This window comes from Drosophila persimilis, unplaced genomic scaffold (genome assembly GCF_003286085.1).
Source record: "Drosophila persimilis strain 14011-0111.01,24,50 unplaced genomic scaffold, DperRS2 tig00000676-arrow-arrow-pilon, whole genome shotgun sequence".
In the NCBI taxonomy this organism is placed as follows: domain Eukaryota; kingdom Metazoa; phylum Arthropoda; class Insecta; order Diptera; family Drosophilidae; genus Drosophila; species Drosophila persimilis.
The window spans coordinates 380,580-400,545 of NW_020825332.1; the positions used below are offsets into that span (position 1 = coordinate 380,580).

General features: G+C 43.5%; 1 protein-coding gene across 1 annotated transcript in view; it reads right to left on the minus strand.

Moving 5' to 3' along the window:
- Positions 1-6,030: 6,030 nt before the first annotated feature.
- The window catches only part of LOC6599854 (serine/threonine-protein kinase NLK), a 69,463-nt gene continuing 55,527 nt past the window's right edge, over positions 6,031-19,966 (minus strand). The window contains exons 2-7 of the mRNA XM_026991501.1: positions 16,356-16,485; positions 10,930-10,985; positions 9,993-10,584; positions 9,701-9,902; positions 9,539-9,632; positions 6,031-6,860 (exon numbers count right to left, since the gene is read on the minus strand). Of these exons, the coding sequence (XP_026847302.1) occupies positions 6,806-6,860; positions 9,539-9,632; positions 9,701-9,902; positions 9,993-10,584; positions 10,930-10,985; positions 16,356-16,485 (1,129 nt within the window). The 3' untranslated portion in view covers positions 6,031-6,805. The remainder of the gene's footprint in view (positions 6,861-9,538; positions 9,633-9,700; positions 9,903-9,992; positions 10,585-10,929; positions 10,986-16,355; positions 16,486-19,966) is intronic.

The window sequence follows — 19,966 nt, forward strand, 5'->3', positions numbered from 1 at the left end:
CTCGCGGTCCTGGGAGAGTTGGTCCTGCACCGATCTGGTCCTATTTGTCTGAGATATAGCCGTCTGAAGATTTGGATTTGCGTATCTGTAAAATACTGGTTTCTTCTGCACGCTCTATCTCGACTATTTGTGGGCCGATCGGGTAGCGGTATGTCTTTTTGTGATGGGGAGAGTCCTGCCAACCGATTGGCACCAGAAAGAAGGACATCCATGACCTCACGATTTTCGCAAAAAATCATGATGGTTACATCATTAAATTTGCCAAAAATCGGCCTCGATTTCGAAGTCGAGATTTCGATGCCGTTCGACAGTCTGCATCCTCGCGGTCCTGGGAGAGTTGGTCCTGCACCGATCTGGTCCTATTTGTCTGAGATATAGCCGTCTGAAGATTTGGATTTGCGTATCTGTAAAATACTGGTTTCTTCTGCACGCTCTATCTCGACTATTTGTGGGCCGATCGGGTAGCGGTATGTCTTTTTGTGATGGGGAGAGTCCTGCCAACCGATTGGCACCAGAAAGAAGGACATCCATGACCTCACGATTTTCGCAAAAAATCATGATGGTTACATCATTAAATTTGCCAAAAATCGGCCTCGATTTCGAAGTCGAGATTTCGATGCCGTTCGACAGTCTGCATCCTCGCGGTCCTGGGAGAGTTGGTCCTGCACCGATCTGGTCCTATTTGTCTGAGATATAGCCGTCTGAAGATTTGGATTTGCGTATCTGTAAAATACTGGTTTCTTCTGCACGCTATATCTCGACTATTTGTGGGCCGATCGGGTAGCGGTATGTCTTTTTGTGATGGGGAGAGTCCTGCCAACCGATTGGCACCAGAAAGAAGGACATCCATGACCTCACGATTTTCGCAAAAAATCATGATGGTTACATCATTAAATTTGCCAAAAATCGGCCTCGATTTCGAAGTCGAGATTTCGATGCCGTTCGACAGTTTTGGTCCTCGCGGTCCTGGGAGAGTTGGTCCTGCATCCATCTGGCCCTATTTGTCTGAGATATAGCCGTCTGAAGATTTGGATTTGCGTATCTGTAAAATACTGGTTTCTTCTGCACGCTATATCTCGACTATTTGTGGGCCGATCGGGTCGCGGCATGTCTTTTTGTGATGGGGAGAGTCCTGCCAACCGATTGGCACCAGAAAGAAGGACATCCATGACCTCACGATTTTCGCAAAAAATCATGATGGTTACATCATTAAATTTGCCAAAAATCGGCCTCGTTTTCGAAGTCAAGATTTCGATACCGTTCGACAGTTTTGGTCCTCGCGGTCCTGGGAGAGTTGGTCCTGCACCGATCTGGGCCTACTTGGCCGAGATATAGCTTTCCGAAAACTTGGACTCTCTTACATCCGCCTTGTCTGATCAGGGCTTGCCACGGCTTTTTGTAATGGACGAAACATTATTGATGGAGTCCTTGTCAAGACCAAGGATATTTTCCTGTACTTTTTGTACCTATACTTGTAGACCGGTCTGGGAGGCTTCAGGATCGAAAGATCGCCATCAAATTGCTGCCTCAGTGTCAATATCGGAAGCCTCTCAGCGAAGGTGAAGAAGCAGTAGGCCATTAAAATATGTACATAAATGTATGCACTTATAGTCGATCTATTTCTGGTCCGATCTGGACAATTGGACCCACAGCCCTACCGACGTCCATGCCCAATAATTAAACAAGTATTTCTTTTTCGTATCTTTTTGTTTTTTTTTTTTTTTTTTGCATTGTATTTCCAAAGAACTTTATTTAGTTTGAAAGCATTTTCCTTACGGTTTCATTATCTTCGTCGCTCTGCTTCTTTTTGTTACGTTATAATAATATTTAGTAATTCTAATGCTGATTTCCCGTTTAGTTAATACAATGGTTAGTATGTATTTATGGTAGCTGTGGTAGTATATAGTGTAAGTGTTCGGTTTCCGGAAAATGGGTTTCGCATTTTAAAATGTACAATTCTTGTAGGATCTCTGCTTCCCGCTACACAAGGAAGTTTTTGGTTTAGTTGCGTTAGCTAGTATCTGTGTCGTATTGTGTCTGTGACGAGTAGTTGAGTACACACACGCACACGCACACGCACGCGCACACGCACACACATCCATGTATAATTACATATATACAGTTAAACAGTATAAGTGTTTGTTTAATTTACTTTCGCGGGTCTAGGAAACCAAATTGTGTCTCGAGTGTGGTTCATACTGTGTGTGTGTGGTTCATACTGGATGATTCCCATAAGAGGAGGGTTTCCTATAAGAGAAGAGAAATTTCATTTCGAGTGCTACATACATACACGTAATATATATATAATTGCGTAATACACTTTTTACAACATTTAGCCAAATAGCCCCCATACACATCAAATATATACGAGTATCATAATTTTGTTTAAGCTTTTGCTTGAGATTTTCCGAGTTATTGATTATATTATATGTGATTGTGTATATATTGTATGTATGTAGTATTATTATTTCGTTTTTGTTAGCTCCTTTTTGCTGTTGTTTGCCTTTTCCATTTTACAGGCTGTTTAAGAAAAAAATGCCCCACCTTCTTCCATGTCCCTTCATCAATGAGAAGCAATCACAAAGTTTTCTCTTAATATATGCCACAATTATTATTAATATTATTATTATATCCATTCCTTTTGTTGGAATGCTATTCTTGAGTAAATTTCCTCATGTATTTACACGATTTCTTAGATGTCATGCAGTGCACAATGTTCTGGCCAGCACATTTGGCCTGGCCTTAAGCAACTCTACAACTACGATTAATTTCAAGCCGGAAATGTTTACTGGTTTTCCTTCGTTTCATTTACACATTGAGGATCGAGGTGGTATATATTTTCTTGGGGTATTTTGGTTAAAAAAAACTGTGTCACAATTTTTACAAACAGCCTTTTGTTAAACGTACATTAATGTGTGTCTGCTATGCGAATAAGTGTTGTGCTATATACTCGTATAAGAATTACATTTTATAACCTGAGCGCAATCTTTTTTAAATGGTTTCTACTTGTCTTGAATTCGCATCTTGAGAGCTCGTTTGTTTTTTGCCAAAATGTGTGTACATATACACATACATATCCATATACATATACATATACTCGTACTACTCCCCCACACACACGCACACACATAGTTGAATAATATTCAAAAAGGATCAGGATAATCAGGATTCTCCTTGGAAATGGCTGTTGCTATCCAATGTCCAAATATGGATTACCTATTTACCTGTTTTCTAATATATATTCTGGATGCGATTTATGGTTTGTTAATCTCAAATATTGTCCATACATATACACATACACATACACAAATATATATATACCTAGTATATTGTATATTGTATTATATCGTATATCGTATATAGTAGTAGGTAGTAGGTAGTAGGTGTGTGTGTGTGTGTGTGTTTTTTTTTTATAACTATAAATTCTAATTAGCAAATGCATTGGGTTGGTTGGATCCACTCTTAGATGATGTCTGAACAAATGAAACAAGAATTGATTCGTTTTCTTCTTTTTTTGTTGTTGTTTTTGTTTTTGTTTTCTTCTTTTTTTATACAAACAGTTTACACAAGGTTTTTCGTTTTAATTACCAGTTAACGTAAATGTAAATTAATGTAATACGTGGCTAATATACATACATATACATATACATATATGTTTATATATATATATATATATATTTAAGTTAAGAATGATTCTTAGCGGGCTCCGTAATTGGTTTAGAAGTCAAATACTAATGCAGTTTACAGTTAAAGTTGCTCCTCCCTCACATACATATACACATACATACATATATGCATGAACAGAAAACAGGAGTCTCCCAAATCATATACATACACATATATATATATATATATATATATATATATATATACCTACTCAATACAATATACCATATCATATACTCGTAGTTTCAATAGTTTCAATAGTTTTCTCCTTCTCCAATTGAGGGTTGTGCTATGTGTCTATAATATACATGTCCATTACTAATCGTAGATGTGGGCTAGTTATTGGTGGGGTGTGGAGATAATTCTATGTACATGGTGCCTAAGCCGAACGAAATATAATTCTTCTTAATTCTACAAGGTGCTTAATACCGCTACCTCTGCTACCTCTACGATCTAGAGATGTGTGGTATATGCTGTTGGTTTGTGTGTCGATCGATTGAGTTAATAGTCACAATAACTTGCACTCGAATGTCGTATGTCTCTGGTCAAATGAAATCTGTTCTATACATATATATATATATACGATACATATATAGGTATATACATATATATATTTAAGAAAAACTTTAGTTATAAACAAAGTTGAAAGGAATTCTACTTTTTGGACACTGATTTCTTTTGTTTTTAATTGCCTTTCCTTTTTCATTCCATTCCTTTCCTTTCCGTTCCTTTCCTTTCTGTTCCTTTCTGTTCCTTTCCGTTCCTTTCTTTTCCTTCATTTCGTTTTTGTTTTTGCTATGAGATCTCCGTGAAAGTTTTGAAAGTTCATATTTTGTTTTTTTCATTTGTTTTTTCTTTAAGCTAATCCATTTATGTGTACTATATATATAGTCGTATTCGTATTCGTATTCGTATTCGTATTGCTATAATTAATAACTACATAAATAAGAAAGCAGCACAGTTAAGAAGCTAAGAGGAAATCGAAGAGGAAATTTTCAGTTTAGTTAAGCTTCAGTTTCGAGAGTTTCCTTCCACTTCCTTCTACTACATTACAATCGTAGTTTATAATTTGCACATCCTTCGGTTATACGCATACATATACATACTCGTATGCCTGTGTGCTTAAATCTCTAATCATTTGAATGCAAAATAAATCCAAAATACAAATGCACACAGATACAGATACAGATGCAGATGCAGATGCAGATACACCCCCATACATTTTGGGTTTTGGCGGAAAGAATAGAAATCAATTTCATATTGCATGTTGCATATTGCAGTGCACGTTCTCAATTAATTAAGTAAACTCAGTCTTAAGCATATATAATGTCCGGGGACAGCCGAGGAGGCCGTCGAGTCCTTTGCATCCTTTATAGCCGGTCCTATCCTGCACCTTTGCTGGCCAAAGCATTGAGCATTCAGAGAGACAGAATGTTGGTCAGACGAAAATTAAGCTATATTACATGGTAATCAACTAAGGTAAAAAAAAAAAAAACGTATACATAGGTACATATAAATATATCAACTAAAATCGAATTGATTCGGGCGGCCAAAGTACGGGGGGGGTGCCACAGTGCGGGCAACTTGTCTGCTACCGCCCGGAATCATTCACTGGGAGGGGGCAGTGTGTCGTCCACATGTTTGTTGTTTCTTGTTGTTTTTGTTGCTATTCAATATTATTACAATTACGAAAAAGTATTTTTAAAAAGCTTAACAAACTATTATCAAAGCGAAAATTGTCATAACTAAATTAAATTCAAATTGATTAGTATATCTTTATGTATATTTGTTTAAATGGTATTTTGTTGTTCAGTCGACAGTTGAAACTTTGAACTAATTTCGTCAAATTTTCCCGCTTTACCGCTTTTCTGCTTTTCCGCTTTCCTTTTTGCTATCATCATATACATCATCAAACTCTTGTCGTAGTCGTACTATATATGTATTTGTATATATATATATAACTCTGACACTAGTCAGATATTAAGTGTATGTCTAGAAACCAGTTTCAAAATTGAAGCTTCAAATTTTAGTTGAAATCAAAATAGTTGCATAATTTTAAATGAGTTTTCCCTTCGTTTAGTTTCGTTTCGTTTAGTTTAGTTTAGCTTTTTCTACATACAATAGGTACTACACATAATTAGGTTTTAGGTTTTGGGTTCTGGGTTTTGGGTTTTAGTTGAATTTTGATGGATTTCATTTCGCTCGCTCTGAGGTAAATTTTGGCAAAAAAACTTGAGTTCTGTGTGCATTTTGCGTTTACAATTTGATTTTAAATATATATACGGATATATATTTAATCGTTAGGCATATCTATATATATATATATATATATATATATATATTTATGTGTTATCTAATAATAATTATAATAATAATAATCATGAATACGACACGACGTCTGTGTGTTTGTGTGCTGCTAATTAATTTACACATACATAGACTTCCTAGGAGCTGTTCTAGGAGCTTAACATAAAACATTATCCTTTCTTTTGCATTGAATTTGAGGGACGATTCGATTCGTTTCAATTCTTGTCAAGCACAACAACATGTTCCTGCCTTTCCTCCTTCCTGGCGGCAACTTATGATTGTTGTAATTAATATTGTTGGTTTTTCGTTTGTTTATAAGAAATTGTTTTTTCTTAGTTTTTTTCCTCTTTTCCTGCGTATCTGCTGCTACTTTAACTACAATTGTTTGTTTTTGTTTTTTGTTTTTCCTTTTTTTTCAGTTTAGACTAGTTTCAGTTGAGTTACGTTACGTTATTTGTTTGTTTTGTTTGTTTGTTTGTTTGTTTGTCTACAGTATTATTAATTATTTGTTTTGCTTTTGTTGTAGTTGTTAATTTCGGTGGTGGAATGCTTTAAACAGACGGAACGCCCACTTAAAAGTTGTTTGGCGCTTGCACAACATCATTGAATCGTTGTTCCTGGCTGAATTTTGTCTAGGTTGTCTCTTGGGATTGGGATTGGGTTCAGGTTCAGGTTCTGAGACACCGACTGCGACTGCGACTGCGACTGCGACTCCGATTGCGATTGCGACTGATAGCTCCTTCCCTGATGGTTTGGCTGTTGGTTTGCTTTTGCTTTTGCTTTTGTGTTTGCTTTTATTTCGATTTTAGGCAGCAATGGCCTCATTTTGCCGTCATTCCCATTGATGCGGCGACGGCGGCAGTTCCGAAGGATGGGCCACAGTCGAGCTAGATTTTTGGAATAGCAAAACAGAAAATACATTAGTCTCGTATTGGGGCAAGGCATCTCGTCTCGTCGAGATATAGCTGCATCTAGATTAGTGTTCATGCTACGCAAATCAAAAACATTTAAAGCTAAACAATTTACATACAATACAATACAATACAATATAATACATGTAGGTAGATACAACAAAACGATACGGTACTGAACGAAACGAAACGACAGATCGACAGATAGACAGAAGCTCCCATAAAATAACAAGCTTAAAATATGAAATGAAAGTGTACACAAAATGAACTACAACGTTTTTGTCGGGCTGGAGAAGAGGCTGGGAGTGGGACGGAGTGGGTGTGGGTGTGGGTGTGGGTGTGGGGCGGATATATGTAAATAAATAGTTCTAATGGTTCGATAAATACAATAATTAAAATTTGTTTAGTGGAAGTTGTTCAAGCGCTTTGCTTCTTCTTTTCATGTGGTTTTTGTCACTGCTGCTCGTCTGCAATCTGCAATCTGCAATCTGCAATCTGCACTGTACTACGGGTGGTTATATTTTTCAAAAATTTTTCTTTTTTTTTTTTCTTTGCAGTTGTTGTTTTTTTCTTTTCTTTTGGATCTAGTTTGAGGCTGGGATATGTTTGTTGGGAAAAGCACGAACTGCAGTAACGAGGGCGGGGCGGGGCGGGGCGGGGCGGGGGTTGGAGGGTTATAGGCTGGGTGCCTGGGTGGCTGGCTGGATGTGAGATTTGTACACAAAAAGGTAACAACATAGTAGATATTTATAATAAGATGTATATTAATGAGCATTTGCATGTGTTCGTCGTTCGTCATTCCAAGTCTGGAACAGGATGGAACAGGTAATGAATTGATTAAAACTCTGTTTTGTTTCACACGAATACGATTAATATATGCATGTGTGTGTGTGCGTGTGTGCGTGTGTGCGTGTGTATATATATGTATGAGTGTTTGTATAAATAGACAAATGCTTGAATGAGCAGGAGGCGGAGGAGTAGGAGGCGGCGGGGATTGTGAACACAAAAGATAAACACACAAAATTGATTATGGAGTTTGGATTATGGATTATGGACTATGGACTATGGACTATGGACTATGGATATATATACGTGGGTATATGCATGAGATTGGTCAGATTCGGTCACTGATTCGGTCTTTATAAAATAGTTGCAAATGTCTGACAAAATTTAATTTGCATTCTTTTTCCAAGCCAATTTTGGACAGATATATACAAAATATATATATATATATATATGCATTGCGACATTTAAACAATTTTATAGAATTTTCAGCTCGAGTTACACAAAAACGAGTTACGCAAAAATACCCATTAATTTAAAAAAAAAACGAGAGTTGGAAATTAAAATTAGAAATCAAAAAACATTGGGAAAGGGATAGGGGAAAGGGGATAGAGGAGAGGGAAAGGGGGGTTAAAACTAAAAAAACATTTGGCTTATTATTATTATAATTATTTTGTTGTAATTGTTGTAGATTTGCTTTTGGTTTTATACACATTTGCAGAGGGTAGAAAAGAGGAGAGAGATAATAATAAAGAGATGAACAAAAAAGGTGATAAACTAAATAAATAAATATTTAGTAAAGTTTTTCGCAGGTTTTTCAACAGACCTAAGAGGAGTCGAGAGACAGCTGCTGCCCGGCCCTTGGCCTCTGTATCTCATTCTGTATCTGTATCTTGGTATCTTGGTATCTTGGTATCTTGGTATCTGTATCTTGGCTTGGCTTGGCTTGGCTTTCATTTGCTTCGATCATTCGGCAGATTATGCATATCGATTAGATCTTCTTCTGACTTCTGCATTGCTATTTCGATTCGTTCTAGTAGTAGGAGATCGCGCGCCTAGGATCTTGGACTCTCGAGATCTGGTCTTGATTCGATTCTTTGAGGGCAGCGAAGAAGTAGGCGGCGGCGGAGTGGAGCAGCGGCAGGAGCAGCAGTGCAACTTGTGGTGGTGGTGGTGGTAGTAGTGGTAGTGGTAGTAGTAGATATTCTCATTCTCATTGGCTTAACAACGCAAATATAACGATTCGATTTAATAGAAATTTCAAGATTAATATCCATGTTGAACAACAGAAATAAAAGAACAAACGAAATCAAAATCATTTCAAAATCAGTTTACAAATCATAATCAGAGAGATATAGATAGATAGATAGATAGATAGATAGATAGAGAGAGTTATATGTTTATGTGTAGAGAGAGAGAGAGAGAGAGAGAGAGAGATAGAGAGGGGGGACAGAGAGATAGAGCGTTACTAAAGCGGGATAGTTATGGAGTTTGGGAACAGGAGAACAGGAGAACAGGAGACGAAGCCATGATCAATCAATTTTGTGTAAACAAAAAAGGAGAAAAACAATAAAAAAAAAAACACAAAAGGAAGAGTTAAAAAATATATTTAGTTTTAGGATTACAAAATTTTGACTAAAGGTTGAAGAAAGGTTTCCAAAAAGAAGGTTTTCAACAGATAGGAGGAGCTGTACTGTACTGGACTGGACTGGACGGGACGGGACGGGACGGCGTGCAAGGACTGGAAAAGTATTTTATTTTTGTATCTTTTTTGGGCAGGTGAAGGCATAGATAGAGGGTGTGGGGTGTGGGGTGGGGGGTGGGGGGTGGGGTTCTGTTAAACGTGGAGAATGGAACTCTCGCCCACTCACCTGGCAAAGCTCTTGAAGGCCGCACTCTGCGGATTGATGCAGAGCGGCACCCGACCCGTCTGCAGCTGCTCGGCAATGAACTTGTGCATCTCCTCTGGAAGTTGAAAAGATGCGAAGAGATTGAGCTTGAGAGACCCACGGACTCGGGCTGGACGGACTCACCCTTGACCTGCTGCACGGAGGTGAGCTTGCGCTCCCATAGATCGTCGAAGGGCTGGCCGGCGGAGGGCTCGAAGTCGGCTGTGTACTGGCGCATCCCGGCTGAGGTAGTGAAGCAGCATTTGCACATGCACGAGTGGTAGCGCAGCCGTCCTTCGTCCAGATACGGATGCGCCAGGGCGTCTGTGACGGAGATTCGCTTGTCCTGTCATGGGATAAAAACGAAAGAAAGGTTAGCAAGAGAGAACCCAAGAGGAGGAGGAGGAGGAGGAGGAGGAAAGGTGTAACCACAAACCGGATCGAAGACCAGCATCTGGCAGAGCAGGTGCACCGCCTCGTGTGTGGCATGGGAGCTGAGGGTGTACAGCACCGAGAAGGAGGGCGGCTTGGGGGCGCGCCGCAGCATGTGGGTCCGGGCCCCCTCGCAGGCGTGCCGCATGTCCTCCATGGTGGGGGTGCCCAGCAGCTCCGTGATCAGCTCCAGCTGCTGGACGGGGTTCTGCGCCTGGAACAGGATGCGCCGGCCGAGCAGCTCCCCGAATATGCAGCCCACCGACCACACGTCCACCGCCGACGAGTAGTGCCGCGCCCCCATCAGGATCTCCGGGGCGCGGTAGTACTGGGTGACCACCTCCTGGGTCATGTGCTTCGCCTGGTCCGGCTCCTCCACGCGGGCCAGCCCGAAGTCGCATATCTTGAGCACGCAGTTCGAGTTGACCAGGAGGTTGCCCGGCTTGATGTCGCGATGCAGGATGCGGGCCGAGTGCAGATACTTGAGGCCGCGCAGTATCTGGTACAGGAACACCTTGATGTGGTCGGCGGATAGGTGCTGTGGCGACACGATTATCTTGTGCAGATCCGATTGCAGCAGCTCCGTTATCACATAGCTATTTGTTCAATTAAAAGTTAAGGCGAAAACCAATAATAGAAGGAAAGTAAACAAATATAAAGCAGGACGAAAGCAGAGGAGTCCCTCACAATGCCCCTCGGCAAAGCAGGCACCTCATCGAAAGCAAGGAACTATCCCATTTCTTTCTGATTTGGATGCGCTTTGGTTCGGATCCCTTTGAGGCGAAAGAGAAACATCAGAGCCCGTCCCTCGAGAGTGAGAGAGAGCTAAGACTGACTGAGAGAGAGTGCTAGCGAGAGAGACAGGAGATTCATGCACTTGGAATCTCCATCCCAAAGAGCTTTAAGAGCCTTGTTTTTTGTTTTGATTGTAAAAAGGATACATTTCCTGAAAGAAATCCAAATGTGGCGGCTGCAAGATGTCCAGGGCCGAAAGAACCTGCAAAAAGAACAGAAAAAAGCAAGCGTTAATCACCGTCTAAGCCAATCGGTACTCATATTAATATTTATACGAGTATCCCTATATTCTACACGATTCAGCGGAGGAAATGCAACAGTTTACACCTCATTTGGAGGGTATTACCTACCTGGGGCTGGGGCTGGGACTGGGACTGGGTCTGAGTCTGGGGCTGATCATAAATTATGGAATCGTAATAAAATAAAAAAAAAAACAAAGCCCAATTGCATGTTAATGTTGCAACAAAACAAAAGCAAGGAAATTGTTGACCCCTTGATGTGGTTACCTGTACGTTCGGAGATACGAAACACGCCACTGTCTTTCCAATGGGGGAGGGATCCATCAGCAGACCTCAGCGGTGACCAGCAGACGGACATTTGACGGACAGCAGAACAAAGGCCAACAGGAAAAAAGGCGAGGGACCCGTACCCTGTTCCCCCAGCCAGCAGACAGACCGACAGACAGACAGACAGACCTACAGACAGAGGGACAGACGGAGGGACAAGCGGACAGGCTCTGATTTATTTTCGCTTGCGGTCAAGATGATGAAGGAACTGCGAGAAAGAGAGAAGCAAAGGCCAGCAATCACATCAAAAAATCTAACAGCTCTCGCTCTGTCTCTGTCTCTCGTCTCTCGTCTCGCTTCCCCGCTCGCCACTCCCCCCCTTAAAATCAATTTACAATATTTATTCAGCCCCAGTGGAGCTGCAGTGGGGACACAAACCGCAGCAAACAAAATGCGTTAAGTGATCAAAAAACAAAACGAGAAAGAACGAAAGCTTGGCTGCGTTGACCGAAGCTCGTGTTACCCCTTAATGTCCATCGGAATGTCGCAACTTAAAGCTTGCTTATATACGGTATCGACCTTTCGATGGCTCTAGATATGCATCAATTATATGTATGTGTGTATATTATCTGCGGTTTAAACGTCTACTGTATCCTCCTGCAGGGAAGGGTATTGCACACGCAGGAACACAGAATGCACCTCTCTCCCTCTCTCTCCCCCTCTGGCCGACCGACTGTCGGCAGTTGCCAAAGCAAAAGCAGTTCAACAATTTTGAGCACTCTGGCAACAACAAAAAAAGTGCCGACAACTTTGGCTCTTGGTCTGCCTCCTGCCTCCTGTCTCCTGCTTGGCTCGTCGTCGTCGTCGTCGTCGAGTCTCCGTGTCTTAAGTGGCAAAGTTTTTTTTTGTGCTCTACAGGAGCCAGAGCTTTGGCTTCTGCAACCCCAACCGCAGCTCCTTTACTTTGTTAAGGCCTTTGTTTTATACATACATATGTATGTATATGTATACATGTGTTTGAATATTTCTCATTCTGTAATATTTCTTGACGGCCGCTGCTGTAATTTAGCGATTGCATTTGTTGCGTTTTTGCGGTTTGCAACAAAAAACAGCGTAAGCGCAACGCAAAAGTCGAACTTTGAATGCACTTTGTTGGGTGGAGGGAGGGGTGTTGGGTCTCGTTTTTGCGTTGAATATGTGAGTAGCTGTGATCTTAAATGTGTACTCTCTCTACCGCCTCTCATCATTCGTCAAATCGACTACTGATCGTCTCGCTACGCGTTCGCTCTTCGGCTCAGTAAGAGAAAGAGAGTAGGCAGACCACCACCTGAGTTAATCAACCACCTCGTCTGCTGCTCTCTCTCTCTCTCTGCTGCTGCTGCTGCTCCCTGGCTCTAGTCAAAGTTTTCTGCTGCGGTCGGCAAGGGCATACATTGTTCCGTTCTGCCGACTGTCGGCGCACACAAACGCACCGAAAACATGTGCAAATATGCGTGCCATACACATACAATATTTTTATGTTACGCGATGCTCGAGACTCAAGTGTTTTGATATTCGGTTAACTTCATTTACTGCACTTCCACTCTGCGCAGGCGCGTAATTTGCTGCTGCTGCGGTTTTCTTGTTTCTTGTTGCTCTGTCGAATTATTTTTTCGGGGCCCACGTGCAACGCAACGCAACGCAGCGCGGCCAGTGGCAGTGGCAGTGGCTGGCAGCTAATTAACATTTCGACTTGGGCTTGCAATCAGAATGCCAATTTATGCATTCTGTAGCTTCAAGTGTCCTTGACGGTGGGTGACGGTAGTACCCTGCCCGGAGAGGGTGGGAGGCGCCAGCACAAGCCAAACAACTCGAGGGGAAGGCAACAACAACACCAGGACTAACACTAACTAGGTTGAGCAAGAGCAAACATTTTCTAGTTAAATACAAAGAGAAACAACAAGTGAAACTTTTCTTCAGAAACTTGCAGCAAGCAGGCAGCTGTGGCAAGCTGTTATTACCCCCCCCCCCCTGGCCGTGTCTAAGCCAGTCCGGACAGGCCAGATCTTGTCTGCAACTTCTTTTGCTCCCCAACAACTTCCATGAATTCCCCCCCACACCCTCGCAAAACAAAAGCAAAAGTGTCGCTGCCCCTCCGCCCCAAAAGCGAAACATTCCATTTTCATTCCAAGCTAAGGGACAAATTTCCAGCTAAAAAAAATGCCCGACAGGCAGCAGCAGCAGCAGCTGTCCACACATATTTGTTCATTAATTACGGGGAATATATACGTGTGTCTGTGTGTCTGTGTGTGTGTGTGTGGAGGTGGAGAGAACGAGCTTCGCCGAAATTGAGTATTGTACGACCCTGGGCAGGGGGGGCGGCGGGGGGATAAGCCCAACGAAACATAATTTGATTTGCTGTTACACCAGATGCCGATGCCGATGCCGATGCGGATGCGGATGCTGCTGTTGATGCCACATATGTATAGTAGAGCTGTTGAACTGCTTGGATTACCTGCCATTCGGAGGCTTTTACCTGCAAGATCTATGGGCATCTACATGGCAGATATCTGAATGGAATAATAACGAAATTTGCATGCAATTGACGATGCTGTTCGAGGCTGAAGCTCAATCATTTTGCCGGCAGCGGGGGGGGCCGAGCGGGGCGGGGACGAGAGCTGACGGCTCTGAAAAGAAATCCAAAATCCTCGAGAAATTCTTTTGAAATGTGCCCCACGTTGCAATACGAATTGCAGGACGCGGGGCAGGGGGCAGGGGGTACAAATACACAGAAAAGATTCGTTTTTTATTGAAATTTCTCTTCGTAGTTTTGCAGCAGCAACAACAACAACAATACCCATGGATAAAGGAGCGCAAATATGTTGCAACGATTTGTGGAACTACAAATGAAAAAAGCACACGATACGGAGGGAGTGGCAACGGGGGCAGCCACTCCTCTCGAAGGCAGTGCAGTAACCACACAAGAATGTTCCATCCATCCATCCATCCGTCTATCTATTACACAAACAAGGCAATGGATTGCCAAAGGAAATGCCACATTTTAATTCGTTCTACAATCAATCGCCTCACGCCCCCTTGACCAGAGACCGAACCACTCATAAAGTGTGCCACACCGCTCCCCCTCCCCGCCCCCGCCCCAATTGATTGAGTTATAAATAGTTGAACTGCCGAGTACACGAATCTCTAAAGAGAGAAACCCAATTTGCTGTAAAATTCAATGCAGCCACGTGCCACGTGCCTCTGTCCCTGCCCCTTGTATCTTCTACCCTTTTACCTGGTCCCGGCACTCCCCATGCCCCATGCCCCCTTCCCCCCCTCCCGAGTTGATTGCACTTGTTTGCCATTCTCTGAATGATGTCTGTCATGTAGGAAATGAAACAGGAAGCACAGAAAGAGACAACAGAGTCGCGCCTTCTTTTGCACACACACACATATAGGTATAAAGAAACATATGTACTCCCCTCCCTATTGCCAGTCTCCCTCCCACATTGAGCATAGCAATTTATGCATATTAATAGAAAATTTGCATATTGGGCAAGGTGCTGTTGTCGACACATACGACGGCATACGGCATAAGGCCTATGGCTGGGGGCTAGCGGGGGCTATGGGGGGCCAGTGCCTGCTCCACTCTACCGCCTACTGATTCTTCATCGTCTACCGTCTACCGTCTACCGTCTTCTCCATCATTGCATTACGAAATTCACACGCAGCGAAGAGCGATAGAGAGAGAGAAGAAAGAAGAGGCCCACTGCCTCTACCTCTACCTCTACCTCCACCGAAGCTTTGGATACTCTTCAGGCTATTATAGATGCATCTGTAGGCTGTAGGTTGAGGCAGATGATAATTATGCCGTTGATGAATGCACAACATTCGAGTGGATGGCCCCTTTCTACGCTACGGCTGATTCCCAGACAGCCCACGGCCTATTTGCCGTCTAATGATGTTGAACCAATCGACGCTGAAACACCGAATCCGTATCCGTATCTGTATCTGTATCTGTATCTGGAAATGATTGTGAGATCCAAAGAGAAGGAGGCCACAGGGAGAGACCGTGACATTTAACAGCCGAGGCCCACAACGAATCATATGTGATATGGTGGTAGGCCCCCCTGCATCCCCCTGCAACCCCCTGCATCCCCTTGCTCCAATAACCCCTCCATCATGCTCATGCTCGTAAACCACTTCTACTTCTCTCTGTGACATTTTGCTTTGAATGCAAATGCCAACTGCCGACTGCCCCAAATATGGAGCCGAACGCCAAAGGTTCTGCTTTTTGAGCACGTGCAGCAGTACATGCAACATGCAACAGCCGACAGCCATGAATTTATGGAAATTAATAATAAATTATAAACGCTATACAAAGTAGTTGTTCCATCAGTTCGAATATTCTTCTGTGTGTCGTGGGCCCCGTCACCGAATGAGACGTTTGGGGGGTTTTTTTTTATGCCCAGATCTGAAAGAGCTCCTTAAATTCGATAAATTAACATGACATTAAAACATTTAAAACATTTAATTAATGACAATAATGCCAGCGAACAATAATTTCCACTCGAACGAAGGACAAAAGGCCAAAAAGACTGAGAGAAATGCGGAAAAATGTCTGCCAAAAGGAAATCATATTTTACCAGGCTCAATGCCCGCCTGCCTTCTCCCTGGAGCCGCCTCTTTCCTGTTTGAGTTGTAAATATTATGAAAAAGAGCCCGCGACTAAAGTGGAAAATATAATTGTTCATAAATTCTCGGGGCAAAGGCAGAGCCGAGGGCAGTCGGCAGTCGGCAGTCGGCAGTCCCTGCCGAGCACCAGCCGGGCGTATGCGTGATATTTTTATTTAACAAGAAATAAAGGATAAATATCTCTCTCCCTCTCCCTCACTCTGCGACAATAATCCAATTGAAAACGTACTGTGTGTACATATATCTCTTTTTTAATTACATTTTTGTCCTGCCATCAATGAAACGCAATGTTTTCCATAAAGATACATAGTTGCAGCAGAGGGGGAGAGAGGGGGGGGGGGGGGGGGGGGCGGGGCTATAGAGGGATCTATCTGGCTGATTGGTTTACTTACATTCTCGTGCTTGAAAAAGCACAGCATTTTCAGCTCACGGAACACGCGCTTCGATGAGACCAAAGACTGGAACACATTTGGCAGCTTCTTGAGGGCCACGCGTCTGCCGTCCCGAGGATCTGTGACAGCCCTAAAAAGGATACAAAATAAGAGAGAGAGAGAGAGAGAATGATTAGTGAGGAAATACTATATGTAGGAGTATCTTAAGGAAAAGTATCTTCCAAGACAGTTTTGCCACACATGTAGATGGTGTGGGGTGGCGTTTGGTTTGGGGGGGGGCTTCTCTGTTTATTTGCTCTTCTGTTTTGGCTTTTCAGCATAATCGTTTCCCATTATCATTAACACTTCTGAGGCTCTGCCTAGACATTCATTCGTTCATTTGCTGCGACTCCCACTCAGACATGCAAATCGTCGCTTTTCAGAATTGAAAGAAGCGCCCTAATGTATGCTACGCCCAAATGGAATGCTGACTCATCCAATCAGACACACACACACACACGCGCACCCCCCTAGCCATGGGAGAGAGTGAGAGAGAGAGAGAGAGAGGGATGTGTTTGTTTTTATGGATTAGAGCAGGAGAGAGAGATGCCAATTGAATCGGCAACTATTTGCCATAATTTTGAACGCCTAACTGTCGTCGAGGAGATTTACGACACACGGCAGTCGAGGGAGGGAGAAAGAGACAGAGAGAGAGGGAGAGAGGGAGAGAGGGCATTCCAGAATGGTTGGTAACTCCGAGACGTGAAAGAAGCTGCGCAATTTTTGGGTTTGAAAGCAAAAACCATAACACACTTCTATTTTCCAGCACAGACGACAACAGAAACAGAAGAGGCATGAGGCATGAGGCATGAGGCAGGGAGAAAGATACAGGATGAGTCAGGGCAGACAGACAACAACGACGACATCGACGGGGTCCCAGACCCAAGACCAGACCAGACCAGACCAGACAGGGACTCCGCACAGTCACTCCCATGGCCAATGGCATCGTAAAAGTTCTCTCCATAAGCTGGCCGCCCTGACGTCTGTGTCGTCGTCGTCGTAGATACCCCTGCAACACAGACCGGCTGTGTTGGTATCTCTTGTTTGACCTTTTTTCGTGCACATTTTGTTGCTAATTTTCTGTCAGACGTTTATCAATTGAGAGACAATGCACACTTGCCTACTTGTAGGCGCCATTTTGCCGAGTATCTATGTATTTGTAGGCCTCTCCACATTATGCCACATGGCTAGGGGTTGGGGATGGCAGGGGGTTGGCTGTTGACTGTCGGCTGTTGCTGCCACACCAAACAAGAGGCAAATAACTCTGGCATTGTTAAAAAGTTGAACGAACTTTTCAACTCCATCGAATGTTTGTTTGTTTCTCTGTCTCCCCACCCCCCCTCTCCCTGTCTGGTTCCGACTGGGCATTGTCTGTTCTGTCCTCTCCTGGTGGAGGGGAATGGCAGGGGGGTGGGGAGGGGGGGAATGGGTACTGCAAAATGACATTAATTCTTGGGGGACGCCTGCAGAGCACATAATGCGACACTTGAGCGGAGAAGAGGCTGGAGATTAAGTTTGGAGGGCACTATGTAGAGGTTTCATTTGTTTCAATGTTTAGATATTTGATACTCGATTCGATTTTCATTCTTCTCTGGAGAGCGGGGGCCATCCATCAAATTCTCCAAAGCGAGGATCCGGTTTTGAGATTGAAATGGGTTAAAATCAAAAATATTTACAGATGAACTGAACCCCAGAGGAAGATGAAAAGATATGACCACATATTGATGGACAAATAAGGCGGGAATGATAAAAGAGAGAGACAGAGTCGGGCGAGAGGGAGAGCGCCTGATGATGATGGATGATGGATGACAAAATGCAAGCACGTTCATGTTCAAAGTCGTTTTCCTCTTCTCCTCTTCTCCTTTCAATGTCAGTTAATGGAAAATCATTTATCATGTGCGTGTGCGTGTGCCCCCCCCCGTCGTTCTCCCTCTCTGGGAAGCAGGGAAGATTCGAAACGAAACAAAAAGTGCCAGAACTAAATGATAATTACCCAAGACAACAATAACGAAAATCGGACCAAAAGGAGGCGGTCATTGTCAGTCATTCCCCCTCCCCTCGCCACCCATGGATCAATAATTTATCATCTTTGACCCGAAGAGGTCTCCGAATCTAGGAGGTGGGGGCGGGGGGGGCGGGGGGCCGTCCTTCAATTCGTGTTGGTCTCAGCTCGAATTGTAAATTTGTTATAGTTTCCCCCGTCCCCCCTCACCCTCCCCGACTGATTGATCGGGGGAAGCATCTTCAATTGTCTGGGACCACTCCAGGTGTGTGTCCATTTCGTGCTCAAGTGTGCAGAGAATCCCTCTCCCTCTCCCTCTCTCGGCCCTCCCTAGAAAAAGGAAAAACTTCAAATTGCCATTTGAAAGTCCGAAAAGTTTTCAGCGTTCTTTTCTCTTTTCAAATATCCTTTCGATTGACTCTTGGGCAGTACAGTGAAATACCCTGTAATGCAGGGTCCATGCGGGGTGTGGGGCAGTGCTTGCTTTGCTCTCTCTCTCTCGCTCTCTGCCCAATCCTTTCCTCTCCAGTTCGGTGCTTAAGCAGCTTTTGTCGAAAAGTAACTTTTGAATGACTTTCGGGTTCTCGGAACCCTGCCTGCGGGTCACATCTGCCTTTACGTTACATTATTATTTATATTCCTTCTCGCTCTCTCTCTTTCGCTCTCCAAATTGATGTTTTGGTCCCTTTTTGGGAGGCACACAGGCACGGCCTCGCATCTGCTTCCATAATTTCATTTTTGATTTCTTTTGACACTTTGCACATGCTTTTTGAATAACTCATCACCTTATTCCGTGCAGCCATCGTCAAACATTCCTTGCTGCTTATCCATCCCTCTCTCTCTCTCTCTTCCTCCTTCCACCACTGTCCAGCATATGCCCTCCCCCCCTCCCTCGCAAAAAAAAGCTTATCCAGCCAAGTGAGCATTTGTTGCCTTTGGGCCTTTGGCTTCCTGCTGCTGCTGCTGCTGCTGCTGCTGCTGCTGACGTCGTCTGCCTGCCGTTCCTCACTTCTGCGTCTCCCCCACCCACTCACACCTTCCTCCAGCTCCAGCCCTGGCTCGACTCGTTCATTGAACTTTCAGAGCATCTCGCCTTTCATCTTGCTTGTTCTTCTTGCTTCTCAAATTTATTTCGATCAGAAGTCAAAGCGCGCCGGCATCGCACACCGCACTGCAATCGCTTTAAAGCTCTCAATTACTAATTGCAGTTTTGCTATAATCATGGGCACATTACATTCTGAATTCCGTGTGTCACCCGCCAAACGTGTGGCCGGGGAGGGTAGGGGGGGGTGTGCGGAAACATGACGTTTCACATTTTGGCTTGCGTGTAAATTACTAATTTCAGTTGTTGCTGCCGCTGCTGTCGCTTTGATTGCCTCTGTCATACGCTCTCCTGCCCGCTCTCTCTCTCTCTCTCGCTACTGCCCATTGTCGTCCGCTTCGCGCCGCTATGTTTTCTTGTTGTCTTCTGATGTGCTCAGCCATCCAAATGTTGTGCTGATGCCAGCATCCTCTCTCTCTCTCTCGCTCGCTTTCAAAGCCACCGTCGCATGCAAAACAACATGCGGGT